Source organism: Protopterus annectens, chromosome 2.part1 (genome assembly GCF_019279795.1).
Source record: "Protopterus annectens isolate FY-2018-M chromosome 2.part1, PAN1.0, whole genome shotgun sequence".
Taxonomy (NCBI): domain Eukaryota; kingdom Metazoa; phylum Chordata; order Ceratodontiformes; family Protopteridae; genus Protopterus; species Protopterus annectens.
In genome coordinates this window covers 1,668,515,027-1,668,539,573 of record NC_056729.1, presented here as the reverse complement: position 1 = coordinate 1,668,539,573, position 24,547 = coordinate 1,668,515,027, and the positions used below count along the sequence as shown (strand labels likewise).

Sequence of the window (24,547 nt, the reverse complement as noted above, 5' to 3'; positions counted from 1 at the left end):
CAGAAACAGATGGCGTTTCTGTAGCACCGTCTTTTGAAGCAAAGTCGTCGGAAATGCCTGAAGTATAAGGCTGCGTCGGCCTGGTACATTCTGTCAAAACTTCCGTAGTGGTCTCGGGTTCCAGATCTGCGGTAGTCAGGGCCTGCGTCGGAGCCTCACTGAGGACCGGAGAACCAGAGACCGTATCAGCTGAGGCCTCGGAATCTGGCTTAGGCCTGGGCTGCCTGTCCTTATCCCTGCGTTTTTTGTGCACGCCGGTAGTCGGTTGCTCCGACGGCATGTTGTAGTTAAATTTCCTACCGAAGTAGTGTTGTGCGAAATCAAAGCGTCTTTTAATATTACGCTTATTAAACCTAGCACAAAACCGACAAGAAGTGACGTCGTGGTCTGGGCCTAGGCAAGGTATGCAATAAGAATGAAAATCCTTATGAGGTATTTGCTTCCCACAAGAAATACAATTGTTAACTTTTTCTGACATCGGTCTGAGGCAAGAAAAGTTTCGACGGGGTACTTAGCTTTATAGAAGACTTTGGTCTGAAATTCGAATTCGAAAATCTCAGGAGTCGGCCGACCGGCACTTGCGAACTGCTTCGGCTTCGGGCACCGTGCGGCAAGAAAGACTGAAGAAAATGGCATTGGTTGCATTATATATACCCCTGGCGCACTGACGTCAGGGAAGAGGCGACAGCAACCGACGCCGGACCAAGACTTTGGAATTCCGGCCGACTGCGGGACCGCCTGACGACAGGATAACCCAAGTGTGATGACTGCAGCAGGGTAACACGATGAACATCCAGACACCTGACTAATCCCCAAACATTTTTGCTATGCCTCCTTCAGTTTTCCTTTTTTTTTAAAGATTGCACAGATTTAGCTCTTCTTGGGTCCTATTTACATGGTTTCTGTTCCGCGCCATGCATCACCTTTTCTAAACACTAAATCAAACAGAGCCTGCTCTATTGTACTATGAAGATGAGGTGCCGAGAAGTGCAAATTATACTCCACAGATGGTATCAACCGCCTATTAGCAGGGTCTATATTATTTGAATACATTACCGAATACAATATGGGCGACACCATATTGTCAAAGTTCTGTAACTTCGAAAATGAAAAAAAAAAAAATCAAAACTTTAAATTTTTATCATAACGGGTTTAAGCAGGGGGCAAGCCCCCCTGCACCCCCACACCCCCCTGCTACTTAAATATACCAACTCAGAGATCGCACTACATTGCAGTAAACGGAAATTTCCCATTACGGAGATTTCCGTTTACACACTCGAAATTCTGAGCGTTTGATATTCTCGTGCCGACAATGTCAGATTCGACATTGTCGGCTTTCCAGAATATAATATAGACCCTATAAGCAAGGAGAACAGCTTCTTTTTTCTTGTGTTTAATTTCTTTGAATATTTTTTTTTTTTTTTTTAAACCTTGAAAGAAGCATACCTATTCCTATGTCAGGGCATAATTATAGCTCAAGAAATCAGTTTTGCTTCAATCTTTTTTTAAACAGTCTTTAAGAACTCCAACCCCCTTCCCCCCAAAAAAACTTGCATCTTAAATAAACCAAACAAACAGCATTTTCCTAACATAAGGGAAGGGATCAGCTACACAGATAATGAGAAGGCAGTTATTGGAAGCTTAATACTAGGATAAAAGCCAAGCCAAAAAATTACTAGAACTTTTCATTTAGAAGCAAAAAGCCAAACACAGGTACTCAAGACTGTCAAAGAACATGGAGTTACAGTGTGTGAACAACAAAATGGGGTATATAAACCTGCCATCAACTCCACTTTGTCCCCTCTCTCACATGTTAACTAAAAATAAAACACATATTCCACTGACTCCATCCCATTCCTTTGAAAACTGTCCGGCAGGATACCATTAATAATTATAAAAGGTAAAAAAAAAAAAGGAAAAAGAAGCCATGGCTAAATGGAACCCTGTTAAATTTAAGAGTAAAGCTGGAACCTCAGCCTGCCTCTAAGTATAAATGCAACAAACTCCAGTTTTCAACCTCAGATTACTTCTTAGAGTATTAATGACCCAGACAAAGCCTGAATCAAGTGGGCCAACATGGCACTTGAGAAAGTTTTCACTTTGGAGTGCCAGGCACTGTTCTCCGAATCACACAATTCCTGCAACAGCACAGTGAAATCCTTGTGGAGAGGAGGTTACTTTTACTTGTATGATTTGGTGATAACCTTCACATCCACCCAGCAGTTGAGGCAAGGCTTCCTGTGATTTGTCCAGCTGAAATTGCAGGTCAAACCTGTGACGATGTGAGATATTGCCAGCTATGCCAGGAGGAGTAGGGCAGTGGATGTGTAACATATTCCAGCATAGCTAGCTGGAATTTTGTAAAGAATTATATGTTATTTGAAAATCAAACTGATTTGTACAGATGCCTGTGTTGAAAACTGTATTTGTAAAGCTGCTTATGTTAAAAATGTACCAGCAATGTGCTCTGCTGGTCAGAAAATGAAATATACATGTATTATTGTAACTGTTTTAATGTATATGCTTTAACAAAGAATACTGGAAGAGAAGAGATTAATCTCAATCCACCTGACTTTGGAAAATAGTTGGAAATTAAATTACTGGGTCCTAGGCCATTAAGAGAGTTTTGAATGAAGCCAGAGATGCAATGTCTACAAGAAGTACGGTTTATTAGCTCCTGCAGGAAGAATGGAAGTGTTTTATGGTTTTATGACTTCCGGGAACTGCAGCAGACCATAGCAAGGCTCTGTGTGTGTGCTATTATAGACACATAGGTGCTAAATCCTGGCAGTTTCTAGCAATGGGGGGATTGCATAGGAACCAGAAGTCAGATGACCAGATGTATGTGACGTCATTCTGGAATCCATCACTAAAATAATGTTTAATAATACAAGAGACTGAAGTCTCACAGCAGTCTGTTTCTTCGAACCTGACAAAGAAGGATCTCAAACCCACTTCATCTTGCCTTGCTTTAGTAAGTGAACCAGGGGAAATCGGATCAGTCAGCATAATATAGCAAGATTAGTTAAACACTGTTTTTCTGTATCTGCATGAATATACTCATCTGTTTTCTTTTAATACCTCCTGTGACTGAAACTCTGGTGTTTATTGTAAATAGATATCCATTATTTTCATGTTCTTTTATTATTAAATATATTTAAACGTTTCATTGTGGCTGGTCCTTTAGAGACCTTTGAGACGACTCACATTTATTTGGTGACTCTGTGGCCACTCCTGAAAGCCTTACTGCACTGCTCAAACTACCATTCATATCAATATTAATTTCACTCAGTATAGTTGGGTACCCTTGTAAGAGCTTTAGAGTAACTGTTATGAGAGTGCCTGCTGGCAGTAACTACCTTATAGTCTGGGCAGAAGGGGGCACAGCTAGTAAACCTGTGCCAGCCTTGTGTGTGTGTGTGTGTGTGTGTGTGTGTGTGTGTGTGTGTGTGTGTGCGCACACGCAAATCAAATCTCAAGGTGTGTCTGTGTGTCAGCTACTTGGAGCAGGGAAACAAAAAGCACTGGTTTGGCAGAGAGAGTGGTGGAGGACTTGGTCTGGACACTCAGCTGAGGACTTAAAACTCTACAGCTGTGCCAGTGGGGAGCCTTACTGGGAAACTGGGGAGAGACCAAGAGAAACTCATACCCTGAGCTGAGAGAGTGTTCCTTGTCTGCTCTTAAGGGAAACTGTGCTTGATAGAGAGAGCTGCATCTGAAAATACTGGGTGTATCCAATTTTGTTCCAAGTGAATGTCCCTCTACAGTGTCAATGGTGATGATTCAGGCAATATGATTACTGGCCAAGAGAGGGCCCATCACAAAACCAAATCAGGAAAAAAGCCAGAGTAACAACAACCCTCCCTTGCCAAAACATATAGCACCAGTGCTCTGCCTCTTGAGGCCATCTAATGAACGATGGCTCCAAAACATATACACTCAGTCTGCCTAATCCACACCTGCAACAATAGGAGTGTGTACCTGGGAATATCCAGCTAAGCTTTGAAGACTACAAAAATATTTAAACACTACTGGCCAAAGAATCCTTACCTTCTAGGTTTACTAGTACACCCTGGATTCTGAATCAGGGCCTGCCATTTTATCCCAATTTGACACAATAAGTGTGATGGATTGGGATACATGGCAAGCACTTCTACAGAATCCAACAGGCAAAGGAAGGGATGGATAAGTATGCATCACAGATAATACCACTTCTATGGAACAATCTTCGACTCCACAAGAAACGTGTTACTACTCCTAATCTATTCAAATATAATTTGGAAAACTGGATGGGAAACCATAAATTCACCCCTACTCTGCACCTGTGCCCCTCATGCATAGAGGAACAAGTGTCAGAATGGATTCTTGTTCTGTCCCATCTCTGGGTTACTCATACACAAAACATAAGAGAAAAAAAAACACCACCATGGGACTCTAAGGCTAGGCTTCCTAAGATGCTCACAAATCAACAGCCTAATAAGTATCTATGAACAATGCAGAGACCTTTTTCTCATTCTCGCCTAAACTCATCTGTGGCCATCGTCTCGGCTTCAATCACTCCTCAGGAAACTACAGAGACTAATCCCTTTGTTATATGGCCATCCTGAACAAAACCCAGATCCTAACCCAAAAAGATCAGTCTACCCTTGAAAACACAACCAATATGATCTCATTAGCCATTTCTAAAAGCTAAATGAGTGAGAGCCTTACCTGTCATACCCGGAGCCAAATACTGCCGGATAATCCCAAAAGTATACTAGAGATTCCACTGAGAGCAGTTGTCCCAAAATTAAAGTCCTGTTAAAGTATTTAAATGTCTTCTTAGTCTTGCTTCAGCCTTTGATATTTGCCATGAATGCCCCTTTCATGAACACCCACAATGTACCAAGAACTGCCTCTATATTTTATATGGAGTTACCTGTATTGGTAGCATATTTAAATATGCTTGGAAATTCTTTACTAGTCGTCTAGCTTAGCTGCTCCTAATACCACTGGAGCTGTGTGGCCTTATTTTACACTGCTGTACAACATTGTCTTTCAGTTTCCAAGATGCTACAGTCACTGTGTGTAGCAATTTCAATAATCAATGCTGCTCTTGTCTTTCTCGAACTACAATACCTGATTTCCTTGTTTCTACCTTCTTAGTTGTTGGTAATGGATGATCCCATGTGATCATTACATCTTGATCTTCACTAATCCTTTGCAGTTCATACTTCTGTCAGCTACCTACCCATATGTTGTAATGTTTACATAGCCTCCACTGTAACAGCCTCGTCAAATCTTTATGCTTTCAGTAACCCACCTTCAGCCATAAGAGTATCACAACTTGCAACAAAATGTACAATTATTTCCAGTTTTATACTGCAAAACCTACATCTGCCTACATCTACTACCTTTTCTATGGATTCTGTGAACTACTGTATACATAATCTACTGTCTTAAACTGCAATTAACCTTTAAACAAAAATGTGAAATTCACCTCACCTAAGCCACTCATGCAACGACTCTTGATAAACATATGGTCATTCCAGAAGTTCTCTCTGCTTTTCATTGTAATCATGGGCTTTCCACTTTTTTTTTTTTTTTTTTACTGCTCACATTCTTTGTATTAAACTTTTTTGCACTTTTTGTTACTATCTGACTTTTTTTCCAGTTCTGGTCTGATCTTCATACCCGCTCCTTTTCTAACGATATGAGCAAAAAATGTCATCTTAGACTTTTCTTCGTGGTTTAGAACTTTCAGTATATTGGGTAGGGTTCTTTGGAATAATGGTATTCACTTCACAGACACAAGGTACAGTGTTAAAATGGCCCTTCAGGGCAATTAGCCTCAAATTCACCTATGCATGTTGTGACGACAGGAGGTACTGCCAGCCATTCCAGGCCAAAGCAGGGCAGTGGATGTATGACTTGTCCCAGCACAGCTAGCTGGAATTTTGTAAATAATTGTATGTCACTAGTATATTAAACTGATCTATGCAGATGCTTGTGCTGAAAATGTATTTGTGAGCTTTGCTTGTGCTAACTGTGTTAAAATGTATCAACAGTGCACCCTGCTGAAATGAAGAGAATGTACATGCATTATGGTATCTGAATTAAATGTACATGTTTTAACAAAGGTTAATGGCACAGCAATGGTTAACTAGCTGGCTTATTTTAAGAAAAAAATAAGGGAAATGCAAATGAGCTCTTAAATCAACTGCACACCAAAGCACTGAGTAGAACCGGAGAAACTAAGTCTGGGAGCAGCCATTATCTGTTAGTTTTTGTAAAGAAGGGGGAAGAGTTGTAAATGTCTCTGGCTCCTAGGCATTGCCATAAAAGCTCTAAATGTGTATATTGTAGCAGTCTGCTAAAGTCCTGTCTCAAACTTCAAAAAGAGATATTGTGGGAACCTAGAGTTATGTGACCAGATGAGGTCACTCTGCAAGTTCATCTTGGATATTATATTTTACAGGGAGTAATCTCAGAGTATACAGTATTCTGTTTGGGAAGCCTGACTAGAAAGACTGCTCATGTATTTCATTTTGCCTTGCCTAAGTTATTAGGGAACAGTAAATTCTCTTAGATTCAGTCAGTTTTTCTTTATCTGTATGAGTCTGTCCATCAATGTTGTTTTCAATATTTTCTGTTATTTGAACTCTATGGTTTTCAGTGGATGTATATTTGGTATTTTCTTGTTCTTTTATTATTTATTATTAAACATATTTAATATTTTCATTGTGGCTTGTCCTTTATAGAAAGTATTAACCTTTGAGAACAGAGCTTAATGCTATCTGCTACCATAAAAGCAAAGACTTCAAAACAGAAATCAAAGTTATGAGGAAACAGAAACAGAGATAAGTGTCAAGGAGGAAACAAATATCACAAAATTAATTGGTGCATTTCAGGACAAATGCATACAAAGCTGTATACAAGAAGATGAATGAGGTAAGTAGGTGACAGTGAAAAAGTACAGTTGTGTACACTTCCATAAATGTAGATGTTAAAGTGTATTCACTGTTGCAGTCATTACATTTGGGTAATCTGCTGGCAGGTTGCCCTCAGTCGGCCTGATTAACAAAGTCTTGGGTCCTGCGTCAGTTGCTGTCCCTTCTTCCATGACGTCAGGTCGTCAGGGGTATAAAACATGCAGCCGACGCCATTACATCAGTTTTTCTTGCCCCAGATGTCAGGTGCCCCCAAATAGGGAGCAAATAAAATTAAAAACACAAAAAATATACCTCCAATCCCAAAAGCAAAAGTACCAAAAGGGCTTTTAAGCATAGTGAAAGAAAGTAGAGGTACTGCCAGAGAAAAATAGGGGGGTGGAGGGAGGGTAACCAGGGCTGCAACACTGAATACACTCGAACATCTACATTTATGGTAAGTGTACACAACTATACTATGTTCTTTGTATTTCACTGTTGCAGTCATCACATTTGGGTAGATTCCCAAAGCTATGGTTGGGTGGAGTGAATTATACAGCATTGGGACCAGCTATAAAGACCTGCAGGACAGCAGTGGCAAAGCCAGCTCTGGATTTAGAGAAAAGTAGTAAATGGTAATGTTTGGTGAACGTATGAACTGAGCTCCAGGTAGCAGCTTCTAGAATGTCCCTGGTAGGAACACCTCTGAGAAAGGCTGTAGAAGTAGATGTAGCTGTGGTGGAATGGGATCTGATCCTCTGGGGGATAGTTTTTCCATGGTGCATACAGCAGAAACAAATACAATGGCTTATCCATTTGGAAATGGTTTGCTTTGAAATAGCCTTTCCCTCTGCCCCTGCAGCAAATGCCACCAGCAGTTGGTCAGATTTTCTTTGAGACTTTTTCCTGTTTAAGTAAAATCTAAGTTGTCTGTGTACATCCAATGAATGCAGAATCTGCTCCCCCTTATTCTGTGGATTGGGAAAGAAAGTTGGCAAATGAATGGTCTGATTAAGAGCCACACTGGATACCACCTTAGGCATGAAGGATGGATTGGGCCTGAGAGATACCCTGTCCGCATGAAAAATGATGAAAGGCTCCACTGCCATAAGAGCCTGTAATTCGGAAATCCTTCTAGCTGAAGTGACTGCTAAAAGGAAAGCTGTCTTCCAGGAGAGAAATTTTAAATTTGCAGTAGCAGCTGGCTCGAAAGGAGGGATAGTGAGCTTTTCCAATACAAAACTGAGGTCCCAGGCAGGGGTTGGAGCTCTCCTGGGTGGTCTTAAATTTTTGGCCCCTCTGAGATGCTGCTTTAGCAGAGGATGAGAGAAGTGGGGATGTTCTGTGTTGTAATGAGCTGAAATGGCTGAGGCATGGATTTCTATGGAAGAAAATGACAGGCCCTTGTGAAGCATCTCAGTTAAGTATTGTAAAATCTGAGGAATGTTGGGCACTGCTGTGCTTATCCCTTGAGATTGATTCCAGGCACAGAATCTTTTCCATTTGTCAGCATAAGATTTTCGGCCTTCTCGCCTCCAAAATGGGTGAATTTAGGTGATTAGCCACGCTGCAAGATTCAAAGTTTGGAGCTGAGTGTGCAGAATTTGGTTGTTCTGCTGAGACAGTAAGTAAGGTGTCTGAGGCAGGTGCCACGGTGGAAGGTGCGACACATTGCGCAGGAGTGGGTACCAGCGTTGGTGAGGCCAGTCTGGAGCAATTAAAATCATTTTTGGTTTGCCCTGTTTGCTCTCCAAAGTTCTACTAAAAGTCAGAGGCAGAGGGGGAAAGGCATAGACTGATAGGTTTTTCCAGCTGAAGGATAGAGCATCCACTTTCCAGGCTTTTTTGTGATGAGTTCTTGTGCAGAATTTGTCCAACTGATAGATCTTTTTGCCTCACCCCAGAACTATGTCTGGGCTCCCTCATTTGCGTGTCAACCTGCTGAAAATCCGTGGTTCCAGTTTCCATTCATGTGGGTCCATGAGATTTTTGCTTAGTTCATCTGCCAGAGTATTCAGCTTTCCTGACAGGAATTGAGCTTGTAGTTGTATTTGGTAGGTCAATGCCGTGTTCCACAATGCCATGGCTAGTCTGCAAAGGGGGTAGGAGTGTGTACCCCCCTGCTTGTTTATGTACCACATAACCGTGGTGTTGTCCGTCTTTATCAGTAATTGTCCTGGATGAAGGTAGTCCTTGAAGGCTGTCGGTGCATTCTGTACAGCTAGCATTTCTTTTTGATTGATATGAAGGTGCATTTGATTTGGGCTCCATTTTCCCTGAATGCACTTCCCTGCCAAATGTGCCCCCCCCCAAGCATAGTCTGATGCGTCTGTAGTTAGGGTTTGGGTGGCAGGGGGTGGTGTGAATGGCAGTCCCTTGTTTTGGTGGCAGGCCTCTGCCCACCATAGGAACTCTAGTTGCAGGCAAGGTTTGATAGGAATCATTGTTTCCAGGCTGTGACAATGCTGACTCCATAGACTTTTTAAATACCACTGAAGTTTCCTCATATGCAGACTTGCATATGGAACTAGAAGAATGCAGGAGGCCATGAACCCCAAGGCTTGCAGTATTTGCCTTGCAGAAATCAGGGTTTTTGTGGCCACCTGTTTGAAGTAAGTCACCAAATGAGTTTGCTTCTCTGGTGTAAGGAAAGCCATCTGGGCAGTTGTATTCAAGCTTGCACCCAGGAATGTAATTTTTTGAGAGGGTACCAGTTGTGATTTCTTTTCGTTTATAGTGTACCCTAGACAAGTTAGAACCCGTTTTACAAACGCCAGATGGTTTAGAAGAGTGTCCTTGTTTTCTGCCTGAATTAGACAATCATACAGGTATGGATGTATTTGAATATTTCTTTGCCTGCAAAATGCAATTACTGGAGTCAGGCACTTTGTAAAAACCCTGGGCGCAGTAGATAAGCCAAAGGGCAGTGCAGAGAACAGGTAACGCAAGTAGCCTGCTTTGAAGCGGAGGTATCTTTTGCAAGATTCCCCGATTGGGATATGCAGGTAAGCCTCTTTTAAATCTAGAGTTGCCAACCAGGCATCTTTGCATAGCATAGGAAGTAACTGAAGAGTCAGCATCTTGAATTTTGGAATGTCCAGAAAGGTGTTTAGAGTAGATAAGTCCAGAATTGGACGCCATGATTTGTCTTTTCTGGGTACCAGGAAAAGTCTTGAATAGAAACCTTGTCCCTTTTCCTCGTCTGGTACTAGTTGAATAGCCCCCATGCACATGAGGGAAAGTACTTGTTTCTGGGCCTCTGCCCACTGATTTGGGGGAAGGTCTGGCCATCCGTTTGGAATTGGCTGACATCAGTAAGGAGCACGAAAAAGTTTCCCCAACGGGGCATTTTAGTTGAAGAGTTCGGATCTAAAACTCGAAAACGAAAATTTCAGAAGTCAGCCGACCGGCACTTGTGAAAGTACAGTTTTGTACCTACCATAAATGTAAATGTTCGAGTGCTAATACAGCTGCAGTAATCACAGATGGGTTTTCAGCCATCAGCTGGTCCCTCGGTCGGCCGAATTCCAAAGTCTTGGTCCGGCGTCGGTTGTCGTCGCTTACTCTTCTGACGTCAGTGAGACCAGAGTATATAAGACACAGCCGACGCCATGTTCTTCAGTCTTTCTTGCCCCAGATGTCAGGTGCCCCCAAAAGGAAGGCAATACATAAATAATGCTTATCCACATATCCGCAATGCAATATAAACCAAAATCAGTGGAAGCAAGCAAATAAAACATAGCAGGATAACCCAGTCAGGTAGTATGAAGAGGTTGTTAGGCCCCATGCCTTTACCAAGTGAGGAAGGAGGGAGGGAAACCTGTACTGCAGCTGTATTAGCACTCGAACATCTACATTTATGGTAGGTACAAAACTGTACTATGTTCATCGTGCATACAGCTGCAGTAATCACAAATGGGTAGAGTCCCAAAGCTATGCATAGGGTGGTAGGTACTAGGAGGAACTGGGTTGAGCCAGAATGCCCTGCAAAACAGCAGTGGCAAAGCCTGCTCTTGTTCTGGAATATAGAGGCAGGTGGTAGTGTTTTGTGAAGGTATGTACAGAACTCCAAGTGGCTGCCTCCAAAATATCTTTGGTAGGAACTCCTCCGAGGAAGGCTGTAGAGGTAGCTGTGGCCCTGGTGGAGTGTGATCTGATACCTGTAGGAACAGATTTCCCATGATAGGAATAACAAAACCGTATGCAGTGGCCAATCCACTTGGAAATAGTCTGTTTTGTAACTGGTTTCCCTTGAGCCCCTACAGCATAGGACACAAAGTTGTTCTGATTTCCTGAAGGACTTTGTTCTGTCCAAATAATAACGTAGCTGCCTATGGATGTCTAAAGAGTGTAGCAGCCTTTCCCCTTTGTTTTGAGGATTGGGGTAAAAGGTAGGGAGGTGTATGGCTTGATTTAAGGCTACCCTGGATACCACTTTTGGCATAAATGATGGGTTGGTACGAAGGGAAACCCTGTCCTGATGGAAAATGAGGAAGGGCTGCACCGCCATGAGGGCCTGTAGTTCAGAAACCCTACGAGCTGAAGTGATGGCCAGAAGGAAGGCTGTTTTCCAGGACAAATATTGCAAATCTGTTGAGGCAGCTGGTTCAAAAGGAGGCAATGTTAATTTTTCTAGTATGTAATTAAGGTCCCAGGCTGGTATTGGTTGCTTCCTTGGAGGTCTTATATTCTTAGCCCCTCTGAGGAACTGTCGTAAGAGTGGGTGAGAAAATAAAGGGGGATCCGTGTTGAATTCTGCAGAAATGGCTGAGGCATGTATTTTTATGGAGGAGAAGTAAAGTCCACTGTTCAGCAGCTCAGCTAGATACTGTAATACCTGAGGCAAGTTCAGTTTTCTAGGGTCCTGGCCTCTTTTCTCATTCCAAGAGCAAAACCGCTTCCATTTTGCGGAGTAAGCTTTTCTAGTAGATGGCCTTCTGGCCTCCAAAATGACATCCTGCACCTCCTTGGAGAGTAGGGTCTGTTGTGGTGTTAAGGAATTTTCCATGCAGCGAGATTGAGTGTTTTCAGCTGCCTGTGAAGAGTTTTGTAGCTGTGCTGAGTCAGCAGAAGAGGCATTAGAGGCAGGGACCAGGGAGGAGTATGTGTTAGGCTCCTCAGGAGTGGATACCAGTGTTGCCTTGGCCAATCTGGAGCAATCAGTATCATCGTCGGTTTGTCTGTTCTTGCTTTCAAAAGCACCTTGGGCAGAAGAGGCAGAGGTGAGAATGCGTAAACTGTCCATGCTGTCCAACTGAATGAAAGGGCGTCCACTCTCCAGGCCTTTGGATGAAAGGTCCTTGAACAAAACTTTTTCAATTGATGATTCCTGTGGGAGGCAAAAAGATCTATGTCTGGCCTCCCCCACGCTTGGATTATTTCTGTAAACACCTGAGGATGTAACTTCCATTCGTGTGGATCTGTCATATTTCTGCTTAGATTGTCTGCCAGTGTGTTTTCCAATCCTGGCAAGTACTGTGCTTGAAGTTCGATTTGTCTTTCCAGAGCCAAGTTCCAAAGAGTCATGGCTAGTCTGCACAAGGGGTATGAATGTGTTCCTCCTTCTTTGTTTATGTACCACGCTACTGTGGTGTTGTCTGTCCTTATCAGTAATTGTCCTGGATGCAGGAAGTCCTTGAAAGCTGTAATTGCATTTATTACTGCTAGCATCTCCTTTTGATTGATGTGAAGGTGCTTTTCCTTTTGGGACAATCTGCCCTGAATGCACCTGTCCTTCATGTGCGCCCCCCAGGCGTAATCTGAGGCGTCTGTGGTTATGACTTGCTTTGCTTGAGGCTTGCAGAATGGAAGGCCTGTGTTTACTTGACATGCTTGGGCCCACCATAGAAATTCCTTTTGCAAACATGGAATTATTGGTATAATTGTTTCCAAACTGTGACTGTGTTGAGACCATAGATTTTTTAGGTACCATTGAAGTTTCCTCATATGCAGCTTTGCACATGGGATTAGAAGAATGCAAGATGCCATGAATCCCAGAGCCTGCAGGATTTTCCTTGCAGTAAGCCTGGTACTTTTGCTAGTATTTTGAAGTACTGAGATAGTTGCCCCTGTTTTTCTGGCGTAAGATATGCCATCTGGGTGTTTGTGTCCAAGTTGGCACCCAGGAAGGTTATTTTCTGAGATGGTGTTAGCCTGGATTTCTCTTTGTTGATTGTATATCCCAGAGAAAGCAGTAACCATGTCACATATGCCAGATGTTCCAGAAGTATGTGTTTGCTGTCCGCTTGGATCAGGCAGTCGTCCAGATAAGGGTAAATTTGTATCCCTTGAAGTCTGCAGTAGGCAATCACTGATGCCAGGCACTTTGTGAATACTCTGGGCGCAGTAGATAAGCCAAAGGGCAATGCAGAGAATTGATAGTGGATTGAACCTGCAAGAAATCTGAGGTATCTTCTGCAGCTTTGTCTGATTGGGACATGCAGGTATGCCTCCTTGAGGTCCAATGTTACCAGCCAAAACTCCTTGCCCAGCATGGGAAGAAGTTGCTGTAATGTGAGCATCTTGAATTTTGGTATGAGTAGAAATGTGTTTAGGATGGATAAGTCCAAAATGGGTCTCCAGTCGGTTCCTTTCCTTGGTACCAGAAAAGTCTTGAATAAAAACCTTGACCTTGTTGGTGCGTAGGTACCTTTTGAATAGCTCTCATGTTTATGAGCTTTGAAATTTGCAGTTGTGCCTCTGCCCTTTGATTTTGTGGCAGGTTTGGCATGCCTCTCATTTTTGGAAGAGTGTGAAATTGAAATTTGTAGCCTCTGTTTATAATGTCCAGTATCCATTTGTCTATTGTGACAATATGCCAATTGCTTGCAAATAATGCTAGTTTCCCTCCCAAAGGTGCTGCTAGCTGAGACCTGCTTGGCATGGAAATGAGGGAGTCATTGGGTTTGCTTCCTGTATTGTTGTGCTGTCTTCACCACCTCTTGGTGCTGGAGTTTGCCATTGTCTGCCTCTATATGATCCTTGAGATTGCCCTCTGCCCCTTGTGCGTCTGTATCTACCTCTTTGGGGCTTGTCAGTGGCTGGAAAGGACCAGTTTTTTGAAGGCCAATTTCTGCTAAAACGTTGCGGTTGGACCTGTAAGAAAGCTTTGACAGTTTGCATAGATTTGGCTTTTTCTTCCATTTTCCGTAGTATCTCCTCAGCATTAGTACCAAATAGTACATCCTTTTGTAAAGGAGCATCTAGAAGTTTAGCTTTCACATGATCAGGCAAATTTTGTTCCCTAAGCCAGGCATGTCTGCGAATGACTGATCCTGTAGCAGCCGCTCTACTGGAGGCCTCTAGGGCATCATAACCACATTGTAAGGTGTGTTTACCCACTTGCTCTGCACTGTGCATCATATCCTGTAACTCTTTTAAATCTGGTTGTTCAGTTGAGACATTTTGTTCCTTAATTGTGATAACAGGTACTGTTGATATTTAATCATATGAAACTGACAGTTTAAGGCCCTCATGGCTAGGGTGGCCAAGGTATATACCTTTTTACCCCACCTTTCTAGAGATCTGGATTCCCTTTCTGCAGGAAGTGGATTCTTGGCAGTGGAGGCCTTCAATCCCTTGGGGCCTTGTGAAATGGTTTCAGGGTCAGCATTATGGCTTTTGAAGAGAAATTGGTGAGAGCTGGGTACTCTGTAATACCTATCAGGTTTGACTGGTGCAGGAGGCAGAGAATCAGGGTTAAGACAAGCCTCCGAATAGACATCATCCAGTATGTCCAAAACAGGGGTATAGCCAGAGGTCTGTGTTGAGGTAACCAAAGAAATTCCCTAAGTCTTTTCTTGGAATCTGAAAAGTCTTGGCCTTCCCAATGGAAGTGTTCCCTCAAGGTGTGCAAGGTTTCCCCAAAGAAAAAATCCTCAGGAGGGGATACCGAAGGAATGGACTGTTCTGCATCCGAATCCTCAAAAGGAGAATAAGAGTGTTCCTCTGCATCAGAATGTTCTGATAAAATGGATCCCTGATCAGAAGAGAGAGAATCTTCCTCCACTCTGGGCCTCTTGTCAGGAGGGGGATGAGAACCTCTGATAAGAGTAATTAAATCCTCAGCCATTTTTAGCATCTGTTTTTTAGGCATGGGTCCTGAAGATGGGCCCTGTGCAACAGGCCTCGTGGGATGCCTGGCTGCTTTGGATTTAGTAAAGGCCTTAATTGAAAAAGAAGATGAGGGCCTAAATACACCATGGGTGGAGGTGGACCTGTCCACATTAGTAGGCTCTACATTAGCAGGGGCTTCGGTAGTAGTCTGGGAAAGGGCCGAGGACCCAGCGGTCTCGGGTACAGGAGACACCGCCAAAGGAGTGTCGTCGGTAGTCAGGGACTGCAAAGGCGTCTCGCTGAGAACCGGACCACGTGTAGCCTGTTTTGGCGTGGTGTCGGCGGGGACCGCGGGCCTCGCGTGTCGGTCCTTTTCCTTGCGTTTTTTGGACAAAACGGTAGTCGGAGTGTCCGACGACATTTTATAATCAAAAGCTTTACCAAAGTAGTGTTGGGCGAACTCCGCCCGACGCTTAATAGTGCGTTTATTGAAGGTAGTGCAAAAGCGACAGCCCAAGACGTTGTGGTCTGGGCCCAAACAAGGTATGCAGAGGGAATGGAAATCCTTATGCGGTATTTGCTTCCCACAAGAAATACAATAATTAACTTTTTCTGACATCGGTCTGAGGCAAGAAAAGTTTCCCCAAAGGGGTACTTAGCTTTAATGAAGACTTCGGTTTCCAATTTTTTCGTAATTCAGGAGCTGGCCGACCGGCACTTGCGAACTGCTTCTGCTTCGGGCACCGCGCGGCAAAAAAGACTGAAGAACATGGTGTCGGCTGTGTCTTATATACTCTGGTCTCACTGACGTCAGAAGAGTAAGCGACGACAACTGACGCCGGACCAAGACTTTGGAATTCGGCCGACCGAGGGACCGCCTGACGGCTGAAAACCCATCTGTGATTACTGCAGCTGTATGCACGATGAACATCTGCTTCTTCTTCAGGCACCGCGCAGCAATAAATACTGATGTAATGGCATCGGCTGCCTGTTTTATACCCCTGATGACCTGACGTCATGGAAGAAGGGACAGCAACTGACGCAGGACCCAAGACTTTGATAATCAGGCCGACTGAGGGCAACCTGCCAGCAGATTACCCAAACGTAATGACTGCAACAGTGAAACACAAAAAAGAGCATGATGTAATGTACACATTTAAAGAACAGAGATTTGATGTAAAACGCATGTACAATGCAGGAAGCTAACACAAGGGAAATATTGACACTACTCTTCTTTTTAATGCTAGTAAATGTTGATGAACTCATGCTGCAATACGATAATGCGATGAATAAAAAAGCTGGTAAAACGATAATAAAATGGCAGATTAATTTTGTGACAGACAGCTCACCTTTGCTGCTTCTTTCCACTTATCTACCATCTTCGATGTCACAATGATAAGATCTTGTGATTTTTTTGACTTGACCATAGCTTCATCTTCCTCATCCTCACTGCTTGCCTCCTGTAAAGTAGAACAGGGTATTTAGTTCTTTTAAAAAGTTACTTTAACAAGAAAGTTTCCATATAAAAAGCTTCTGTTTGCAAAATCTCTGCTCCAATAAGTTTTATACAATAAAATTAGTTCTTGAAATTTTCTTTTAAAAAAGTGAATCTAAATATAGCAGGAGCCACTTTCTCTCTAAGTGAAAGGCAGTACCTTGCATCCGTGCATAAACAAAACATGTTAGATGGACAGGTATGTGTGTTAAGAGGTTACCCCCTCTCTGGAACAGACTCCCCATTAATGTGAAACAGAGCTTTTCCACAAGCTTACTCAAATGCAATTTGGACCAATGTATGGGAAATCTCACATTAACCCCTGGCTTGTCGCCTGTGGCCCTTATAGAAAAGGGTAATTAGTAGAAGCCCTAAGGCAGTTCTTGGGCATTGATAACTGGGAACACTGGAGCATGAATGGCTAGGCTTAGAAAGGCTACAGGGCTGTTTGCCTAGTAACCCCTATGATCCATGTATACACAGTGAAATGAGTGGTCCACATACACCCACCATAATTTTTATAGGTTCATAGGTTCATACTAGGCTATCTGCCCAAGGGCATTTATAAGCCTAGCCCATAGTTATGTGGCTTTCGCCACCCCTTTAGTTTGAATAAAAACTATGCCTATCATTTTTCTGTGCCTCTGTCAAGCAGTGACACTGAAGTAATCCCTGGGGTATATCTGCGATCTCCCATCCATTGGTCAAGATTCCTCTTGAACAAGGCCAGCGAGGTGCTCTGCCTCACATGTACTGGGATTTTGTTCCACAGCACAGGGAGTCTCTGGGTGATGAATCTGTCCCTCCAGCACGTTCTATTTATAACCGTGTCAAGGTTTAAGTCTCCCGCCCTTGTGGTTCTGAGGGATCTAGACTTTTTGAGGTGAAGCATATTCATCAAATCTGGGTTTGACATGGCCTTATATGTCAGGCACAGGTCACCTCTGAGCAAGCGGTATGAGACTGAATAAAGCTGGAGTTCTTTCAGTCGGGCAGCATAAGACATATTTTTGAGACCCTTTATCCTTTTGGTGAGGAACTTTTGGGGCCTTTCAAGCTGCATCAGGTGTCTGGTCAGATACATTCGAACGGGCATTGTACTCAATCATAGGTCTAATGAGTGATGAGTACAGGGGACGATGACCTCCCTTGATCTAGATGCGAATCCCTTCATGATCAGGTGGGCGATATAGAAGGTTTTCCTAACTACTTTAGCAACATGAGTGTCAAACGAAGACTACTGTCAACTTGGGTCCCCAGATCCCTGATGACTTTTCTGTGCTCAGTGGATTGTCACCTATATGGTAGCTAGGGGTAACCTTGTTTTTCCCGAAGGGTATGACTATGCATTTTTGGCGTTTAACTTCAGGCCATGGCTCTGGCACCAGTTATCCGCTTTCTGTGAGGCCCTTCTGGAGGATATCTGTGTCAGATGTGTTTTCGACTATGGCCCAGTTTGCAGTCATCTGCAAACTTTGTCAGCCATAACCCTCCTGTGTTTGCTTGTACTTCAGAAAAGTAGATGCCGAACAAGAGTGGACCCAGGACTGAGCCCTGTGGGACACCACTTGTGACAGGCTTTGAGTCTGACATGGCTCCAGCAACTCTGACCCTGTGGGTTCTGTCGCTTAGCCAGTTTGCAACCCATCTTGTGATGTATGGGTTTACATTCAAGCTGATGAGTTTTTCGATGATACCTGAGTGGGGTATTGTGTCAAGGCCTTTGCCAGGTCGAGGTAGGCTGTATGGACTGCCTTTCCTCATCAATGGCCTTGGTGACTGTCTCAAAAAGTCAACCAAGTTTAAGAGGCAGGATCTGCCTTTGACAAAGCCAAACTGGGTTGGATCCAAAGTCTGCAAGTTCCCTATGTCTTTATTTATGAGTTCCATTATGATCCTCTCCATGGCTTTGCAGATAAGGCTTGTCAAGCTAATGGGGCGGTAATTTCCAGGGTCTGTGGAGGCACCGCCCTTATGAAGTGGGACCACAGTCGCCGCGCCACTCCTTGACGTATCCTGAGGTGAGGCTAAGATTAAACAGCTGTCCTAACTGTGGGTTTAATTCCTCGTTGAGTTCATGAAGCACAAAGCCGGGACACCATCCGGTCCCATGGATGCTGTGTTTTTGCCTTAGTGAGGGCAGTTCTCACCTGGGCGTTGGAGATGTTTGGGGGCTACAATCCTCTGGAATAGATATCTCTCCTTTTGGGGAGGGGAGTTTGCACTGAACCTGTCAGCCAGTATGTTAGCAATGTGTGTAGGTTCAGTAATTTTCACATCATTTTGAACTAATTCTGAGCATATCTGGGAGTTTCCTCCTAGGTTTCTAACATAGCTAAAGAAGGCCTTATGATTGTCTTTAGAGTCCTTGGCGATTTTTCTCTCAAAATTTGCCTTTGATGATTTTATGAGAGCTCTTAGTTTTTACTTATAATGATCAAAGGTGTCTTACCTTTCAAGGATTTTGCTCTATCTTGTAGTAGCTTCCTCCTTTTGTTGTAGAGCTTGTTTATGGCTGGGGTCCACCAGACTGGACGCTTGCCTTTGGTACAGAGAGTCTTAGTTTTGTTTGGGATTGCCTGATCCATGCAGTCCTGTAGGTGCTGGTAGAAGGCATTTGTAAGTGATTCAGCGGTTTGAGTAATGTTTACCACTGGCTCAGGGGCCTTAAAGGAGACCACACTAGTTTTTAGAAGTGTGAAATCGGCTTTTGAGAAGTTTTTCACTGTGGTCTTTTTGTTTCAGGTGGGGCGGGATGAGGACCTCCAGCGAGATTAGTTTATGATCTGATCTCACCAGTGAGGGGTATACTTCCGGTGTTGAACATTTTGATCCCATGTTCGTGATGATGAGATCAAGTATGTTTTCACCTCTTGTGGGGATGGTGACTAGTTGTTCCATGGCATTTGAGTTTATGAACTCCAGGAATCTTTGGGTTAGAGTGTTCGGGCTTGAGTAGTGTTCCCAGTCTATATTAGGGTAGTTGAAGTCACCTAGTATGATGGTGTTTGGAGATACATTTATCCTCCAATGTTTTCAGGAAGGCCATGTGAGGTTCCTGAGTTTGAGAGGGTGGCCCGTAACATGCTACAAATTGCAGAGCAGTCTTGCCTATGGTTAATTGCACCTGGATGGTCTCTGATGCATCGTGCGTTGCCACCAACCTTGAGGTGTGGGTGTCCTTTATGAATATGGACACCCCCCCCCCTCCTTTCTTGGTGTTGTCCGGATTTTGGGGCCGGAACGCATGATATGAGGTGAAACCTGTTAGTGCTGGGGTGCTCTCAGGAGCCTTGAACCAGGTTTCTGTCACAGCACAGACATCGATGTTCTCCATATTGAGAAGGGCCTCGAGTGCGTGCATCTTGAGATTGAGACTTCTGGCATTGAGCAGCATTACCCTTAGTTTTTTTCCTTTTTGGTGTTCTAGGGTGGTAGGTTTAGAATTTGAGCCTTGCCTAAAAAAGGCACTATGGGGGTGGCAAGAGCCTTTGCCAATATCCGGAAGCCCAGGGGTGACAGGTGCAAGCCGTCCCTTGCGAAGCAGCGTGGCTTGTCCAGCATGTCATCCCAGGCAGACAGACATTGGATCCCCTTTGAATGACACCAGAATTTAAGCCAATTATTAAAGCTGATCATTGAGTTAAAAGTTCTCTTTATAATACTGACAACTAATTTTGTGTAACTACAATTTCCAATGTATGAACTTTTATAGCTGTACACAGTCTACCAGATAAATGAAGGTCATTTTGTGGTCAAAAGCTCTATGGTTTCTTTCACAATGGCATTACTTTCTGTTAGTGTCAAAAAGGATTCATCTAGGTCTCTTACCAACTCAAGTACCTACTGCAGGAAAAGCATTCTAGATCTGGATGAAATTCATGCCAGCTCCAAGGGACCACAAACGTGGACATGTCGGATTCTCTAGGCCTCGATAACAGACAATGGTGCCGCCGCCTTGATACTGCGCATATATTTGTGTCTGAACTCCTAACACAATTAACTCAGCTTTCCAAGCAAAGGAATACATATCTTGAATTACCACAGGTGTCAATGCAGTGGGGTACAGCCATAACCCATTTTCCCCTTATCCTTTTTTATTTAAAAATAACTACAACTTCCCCACTTTCAGAACTCCATATGAACAATTACTTTGTTAATTAACGCTCTACTGAAATAATAAGCATAAAGTAAAAAAAAAAAAAAACATAGAAGTGGGGGACTGGGAAGTTCATCCCTGGTTTGCCACCTATGTATGTTATGGACACAGGCAGCCTGTAAATGGTTTATCTCCCAGATCCCCTGCTTGTAAATGTTTCATCTCCCAGGCCCCTGCTTACACTTATCAAGGATACCAGAACTTGTCAGAGATTTGGGATGCATGCCTAGCCTTAAAAAGGCCCTTGTGGATCTTAGCCTAGTAAACACCTATTAAACTATAAACTGAAGCACATTTTGCTGAGAAAGAATGTATATGGCAAAAGCTATAACTAGTGCTCATTTTATTTTACAAGCACAAAGACATAGTTCATGTTCTAGCATTAAAAACAGTCACGTTATTACAATAATGTCATAGCACAATTGCTGCAAATGCCTTTAGATTCCATTAAAACAGACACATTTCCTTTTACTCAAAACAGGCTTATACACAACATATAAATACAGCTGGTTTCCATACCTTAACTAAAACTGCTACTTATTTGCTCCAGAAAGAAAACAACGTTTTTAAATATATGAAGTGTTCAGTGAGGAAAAAGAAAATATCACAAGAAAGTGTGAAAACATATTCAAAATGCTCAAACATGAGGTTGTCCTACTCTATATTAGTACAACCTGATGTGGTATAGTTGGAGGACCTGTCATTCAATGAGAAGGCCTATAGGTGGAGACAAAGTAACAAATGCTACTACAAAATCAGCCAGGAAGTTGGAAGTACCAGAAAAGTCTGCATTTCATAGCAGGGAGATTATAACTACAGCGGGATGCAGGCAGAGGCCTGGACCAGAGCAGGAGCCTGATATCCGGGCAGGGTCTGTCCCTTACAGTTACACAAGTGAGGAGCATGCTATCTAGGTGCAACCAAAGGTCTGTCCAAGACCAGTGATGCCAGGGGCCCTAACAGAAGACAAAATGAAGCAAGGCTATAGACATCAACAAGAAGGCCTGGAACATGCAGTATGAATGAAAGTGACACCTGCGATTTATTCAACTTCAATTAAATATTTAAGTTCTGCTATTTTAAGTTGGGGGTTGTCAATATTTTCTAAAATTATAACATTTTAAATTTGCAAAAGGAGTTTAGAAACACTAAAAGAAAAGGAAAAACTAAAATGTTTTCATTATCACCACATGGTCTGTGTGTTTTCTTTTTAAAATTATTCATTCAGTCCTACAAAACCTGAAGCAAAATTATTTGACATTTATACAGGGAAAACTTCCATGCAAAAGTCCTAAATGTTTTGGACTTCGTCACATACTTGGGAGCCCTACAGATTTCTTCCTACTATTCCTTTGCAATTTCAAGTCTTTTTATCAATCTGTTCTAACCTCCTCTGAAAGATTCTTATAGTTAACATGCTATATTTTACATACATCTCAAATGGCTTACTGGTTAAGTGCTTTGACTATGGTGTACGGTTTCCTGGGTTCAAGTCTTGGGACTGACACTTTAAGCCATTATAGTGTAGTGGTTAGAGTTTCAGCTTTACATGCAGGTATGCAGGGTTCAAGTCCCAAGACAGGCAATTTATTTCCTCCCTAGACTACACGAGAAGAGACATGGAGGAGCTCTCGGATCATGTAGCCCAGGCAGGTATGACCCTAGCCCTGAGTAGCATCCTGCTATTGCCCAGAATGATACCACAATACAAGGACAAAATGACTGACTTCAACAACTGGCTAAGCTTCTGGTGTCATTCTAATGGGATCCAGTATCGGTCTGCCTGGAACATACCATGATGCTTTGTCAGACATAGCCTGCACCTGTCGCCCCGGGGATTCTGGATACTGGCCAAGGCTCTTGCCACCCCTATAGTGCCTTTTTTAGGCAAGGTTCAAATGACAAACTCACCACTGTAGCAGGTATAAGCAAGCAAAATCTGAGGGTAATGCTACTCAGTGCTAGAAGTCTAAACCTCAAAATGCACTCACTTGAGGCACTCCTTAAAATGGAGAACATCGACATCTGTACAGTGACAGAGACCTGGTTCAAGGCTCCAGAGAGCACCCCTGCATTACCAGGCTATAACTCATACCACACCTTTCGGCCAACTAACCTGGACAGAAACACTAAAGGAGGAGGCGTGTCCATATTCATTAAGGATATCCACACTTCCAGGCTAGTTGCTGAACATAATGCATCCGAAATTATCCAAGTGCAACTAACACTGGGCAAGACTGCAATCCAGGTTGCAGCTTGTTACAGATCCCCCGCCATGCCCCAGGATGCCCACTCCACATTTCTTGATATACTGGGTAATTATTAAGGTACAGCCCAATGCCCTAATAATGGGCGATTTCAAATACCCCACCATCAACTGGGAAAACTACTCATATACTAACTCATTTGCTCAACGCTTTCTGGAATTCATAAATTCCAATGCCCTGGATCAGCTTGTCCATACCCTCACCAGGGGCAGCAATATCCTGGACCTGGTCATTACCAATATGGGCAACCGATATTCCACGCCAGAGGTCAACTCCTCGCTGGTCAGATCTGACCACAAGCTAATCACACTAGACATCAATATCCTGCCACACCCCCCATTAAGGAAACCACCGTAAAAAACTTCTCCAAAGCCAACTTCATGCTTCTTAAGACAGAAGTGGCAAGTTTCACAACAACCATACAGACGGAAAATAGAGGTATGACTGCTGAATCCTATACAAATGCACGGTATAAGCACACACACGAGGGCATGGATCATGCCATCCCCAACAGAACCAAGACACTATCCTCCCAAAAAAAAAAAAAAAAAAAAAAAAAAAAAAAAAAAAAGGAGGCAATCTGGTGGTCCCCTGTCATAAACAAACTCTACAACAGAAGGAAGAAGCTGTTGCAAAAAAAAAAGAGTAAAATCACCTGATTGCAGGAATTCCTTGGTCAGCCTCAGTAAGAAGCTGAGATCCCTCACAAAATTTTCAAAAGCTAGTTACGAAAATAAAATCGCCACTTATTCTAAAGACAACCACAAAGCATTCTACAGCTATGCCAAGAATCTCAATGGTGACACTCAGATCTGCTCTGAGCTACAGCACAATGGCACTAGATATACAGAACCAACTGATACTACCAACATCCTAGCAGACAGGTTCAGTGCAAACTTCACCCCCCAAAGGGCCCATCACTATTCCAGAAGAATGCAAAGCCCCTGTAATCATGGCTGCACAAGTAAAGACCGCACTCTCCAAAGCCAAGAACACAGCATCCATGGGACCCAACAACATCCCAGGCTGCGTTTTGCATGAAATACAGAACGAACTGACACCCCACCTAAGTACCATGTTCAGTAATAGCCTCACCTCAGGCTTTGTGCCTACTGAATGGCACACAGCAATGGTTATCCCACTCCACAAAGTGGGTGCCACCACAGACCCCGGGAACTACTGCCCCATTAGCCTGACGAGCCTGGTCTGCAAGGCCATGGAATGTATCATCTTGGAGCTTATAAACAAGGACATAGGTAACCTCCAAACTCTGGACCCCACTCAGTTTGGGTTTGTAAAAGGTAGGCCATGTCTCCTAAACCTGACTGATTTCTTTGAAGCATTCACCAGAGCCGTGGACGAGGGTAAGGTGGTGCACACAGCCTATCTTGACCTCGCCAAGGCTTTCAACACCAACCCCACTCTGGAATTATAGATAAACTCACTAGACTGGGCATAAATCCCTATGTCACAAGATGGGTGGCCAATTGGCTCAATGACAGAACCCATACAGTGAAAGTAGCCGACTCCAAATCCAACTTCAGACCAGTGACAATTGGAGTACCACAGGGATCAGTCCTGCGTCCTCTCCTGTTTGGCATCTACTTCTCAGAAGTCTAGGCTAATAAAGTAGGTCTTTGGCTAACTAAGTTCGCAGACGATT

General features: G+C 43.3%; 1 protein-coding gene across 1 annotated transcript in view; it reads right to left on the bottom strand.

Moving 5' to 3' along the window:
- NOC2L (NOC2 like nucleolar associated transcriptional repressor) overlaps positions 1 to 24,547 on the bottom strand; it is a 1,272,638-nt gene that overhangs the window by 960,151 nt on the left and 287,940 nt on the right. Inside the window, exon 4 of the mRNA XM_044063595.1 lies at positions 16,313 to 16,423. Coding sequence (XP_043919530.1) covers positions 16,313 to 16,423 — 111 coding nt within the window. The remainder of the gene's footprint in view (positions 1 to 16,312; positions 16,424 to 24,547) is intronic.